Source organism: Mustela nivalis (assembly GCF_964662115.1).
Source record: "Mustela nivalis genome assembly, chromosome: 17".
Classification (NCBI taxonomy): domain Eukaryota; kingdom Metazoa; phylum Chordata; class Mammalia; order Carnivora; family Mustelidae; genus Mustela; species Mustela nivalis.
The window spans coordinates 18,685,474-18,688,631 of NC_139036.1; the positions used below are offsets into that span (position 1 = coordinate 18,685,474).

The window sequence follows — 3,158 nt, forward strand, 5'->3', positions numbered from 1 at the left end:
CCAAAGTGGGGCTTGAACTCAGGACCCTATGATCAGGGACACCTGGGTGGTTTAGTCGGTTAAGCGACTGTCTTAGGCTCAGGCACGATGCCAGGGTGCTGGGATCCAGTCCCGCATGGGGCTCTTTGCTCAGCGGGGAGACTACTTCTCTCTCTGCCTTTGCCTGCCACTCTGCTTGTGCTCTCTCTGACAAATAAATAATAAAATAAAATAAAATGGACCCTAAGATCAACAGTTGGAGGCTTAACCAACTGAGCCATCAAGGTGTCCCCCAGCTTTGCTGTTTCTACTTCTGATCTACTTCTCACCGACATACCCATAAACCAATTTTGTAAGAAAAACCCATCTGGCAAGTCACAGGCAAGTCACCCAACACAACAAAGTAAACAGTAAAGTCTGAAAATTTACATCTCGTAACAGGAGTGAAAGTAGCATTATGATTCCTGGGTTATCCTGCCCTCTTCATCCCACTCTTCCCCATTAGTTTCAAAAATCCTTTCTACTTCCCAGTATACTATGAATGTGGGGGTACTCTTACAAGCTAAAGGTGTAATTTCTAATAATATGCTCACAAGACAAAGAATTCCACTCTCACACAACAGTATTTTGTATTAAGATACCTCCCACCCTTAATCCATTACAGTGGGGTTTGATTTGAATTTACCTCTCACTTGTTGATCAAGTCTCCTTAGATTATGTAGTATAACACACCAATCATAACACTAACGATGAGATAGAAACCACTGGCATGAAGGAAACACTATACTTACTTGTTCCGTTGGGAACAGGGTATTGATATACTCCACGGCATTGAAATCTGCTCGATCTAGAGGATCCTGGCTTGGAAATACCTACAAAAAGACAGGGGATTTAAAATAACTGTCATTTTTCTGTCTTGTTTCATGTGTTATTTCTTTCCTTCCTATTAAATGGTAAATTCTTTGAAGGCAAAAAAAAAAAAAAAGAACAACAACAACAACACAAAATATCTTTTTCATCTTACAAGGCCTAACGCACAATTGCTCAGTAAAATTATCTGTTAAAGTAAATCTTCAATTTTGACAAACATCTGTAATTTTAACATCTTGGTGCCACTAACAGAATGTGCGACTATGGCAAGTTCCACAGATATCAACAAAATCCCATGGACAAGGAAAAATAAATGGGCATTGTCCACTATCAGATTAAATCAGCTGATGACATGATTGTACTAAGGAAGCCTTGAGAAAAGACTTACGCACTATGTCTCTGGGAAGGCTCAGCATTAGAATTCACTACGAATCAAAGCAATTTTTAGGCTCAGACAGGGTCAGGAAAATGGAGCTTGCCTTTGGGAACTTGCCCTTTAACAGAAGAAAGAATACTGCCTTCTGAAAAATAATTCCCTTCAAAAGCTACAACTTGAAGAATATATAACAAGCAGTCGAGGGGCACCTGGGTGACTCAGCCGGGTAAACGTCTGCCTTTGGCTCAGGTCAAGATGCCAGTGTCCTGGGATGGAGCCCTGCATCTCCCTCTGACTGCTGCTCCCCCTGCTTGTGCACACACTCTCTCTCTCTCTGACAAATAAATAAAATAAAAATCTTAAAAAAAAAAAAAAAGAAAAGAAAAGAAAGCAGTCGTGTGATCACCTGAATACCAAATTTCACCAGTTCAACATAGTCATTCTGAAAACCAATTCTTTTCTGATGTCTCTTATTAGATAAACTTATGCCAGAACCCAGTCTTATTAAGAAAGAGCAAAAATGTGCTCTTCTAAAATTCTTGCCAAATGGTAACTGACTGAATTGTTTGTTTCTTCTACTAGAACCCACTAGAGAAAATGAAATGCATGTCTTTTTCTGTCCAGTGGAGGTGGGTGGGGAGCTGTGTCTTGAACAACTAAACCTTTGCCCAGAGGTCTGGCATCCTCAGGATGTGCCAAATGTGCTTTGTATGGCTAATCCAACCACTGCTAGAAAAACACATATCCAAAAATCTATAAATGGCACAATACAAATAAATCAGCACAGTGACAGACCTAGAGTAAGTGTTAATGCTCAGTAAATATTAGCTATTAGTAATAATAATAGCAATGCTTTACTTCAGAAAACTTCCCAATGGTCCCTAAATGCGGCATAAACTTCCTTTACTTAAATCTTATCCCCTACACCACTACCTTTAAAGGAAATCCTCTCTCTTTATCAGGAGCAAAACTCTGCACAAGAGTCTAAATAAATAAACTTGAAAAGAGAATTTAATCAACCAAAAAGTCCTTGAAGGGAAGAAGGCCTCCGGGCAATATCCATAAATCCAATCCAAATTAATCAACAGCAGGAATTCTCAACCATTTAAGTATAGTAAAGGGGTCCTTTCCCAACCGTGTCCCCTCTGCTCAGTGATCCGCTTCAGGTATTAAAGTTGCTCCTCCCCTCAATTCCGAGTCCCTCACAAAGGGCTAGACTGAGACTCGGGAGCAGCGGCACACCAACCTGGTAAATAACCTCCCCACAATCTGAGGTTGGTGTCCGTGAACTCCTTTTTTCCAGGTTCATGCTTTCAAGGGTCACGGTTTCTCTGCCCAAACAAACGAGGACGCCTTACCCTCCAAAGACAATCAAGGCCTAGAAAGGGCTCTCTCCCTCCCTTCGATTCAAAAACCCCTTCCCACCACCACCTTCCTCAAACCTTTCCCTTCCCTTCATCGCCTAGCTCCCACTTCTCCGTCCCAAGACCGCTTCCTCCACGTCCCACCCCGGGTCCCACCCCCAGACTTCCCAGTCCTCCGCTCTCCTCCCCTCAGGGGGCGGAACGCTCACCTGCTCGATGGCGAGCTGCACGTCAGGCGTGAGCTGCAGCACGGCTTCCAGCTCCTCTACGAACTCCAGCTCCTCCTCCTCCATCATCCCGCTGCCCAGCTCTCTCCTGACGCCCACCTCAACCCAGAGTCTCTCCTCCAGCCGTCACCCAAGCCCCAGAGCCACAGCTCTCTCCTTGCAGCGTTCAGGAAAATCTCCTGTCACCCAGCCGGGCACTTCCGGAAAGCTGGGCACTTCCGGAAAGCCGGGCACTTCCGGGATCCGGGGCACTGTGGGATAGCGGAGGACTGACCTCTGGTCGCCCGGAGGAGGCATTCCCATCACGTTCCGAGTCTCCCGGGGCGGACTTGTGGTCCGGCG

General features: G+C 44.8%; 1 protein-coding gene across 2 annotated transcripts in view; it reads right to left on the reverse strand.

The window, feature by feature from the left end:
* Positions 1-3,051, reverse strand: part of VPS53 (VPS53 subunit of GARP complex) — a 137,702-nt gene extending 134,651 nt beyond the window's left edge. The window contains exons 1-2 of one of the 2 annotated variants that reach the window (XM_082707067.1): positions 2,799-3,051; positions 771-851 (exon numbers count right to left, since the gene is read on the reverse strand). In XM_082707067.1, coding sequence (XP_082563193.1) covers positions 771-851; positions 2,799-2,885 — 168 coding nt within the window. In that variant the 5' untranslated portion in view covers positions 2,886-3,051. Of the gene's footprint in view, positions 1-770; positions 852-1,434; positions 1,555-2,798 lie in introns of those variants that run through there. The other variant, XM_082707068.1, reaches the window with a different exon arrangement.
* Positions 3,052-3,158: the final 107 nt, after the last annotated feature.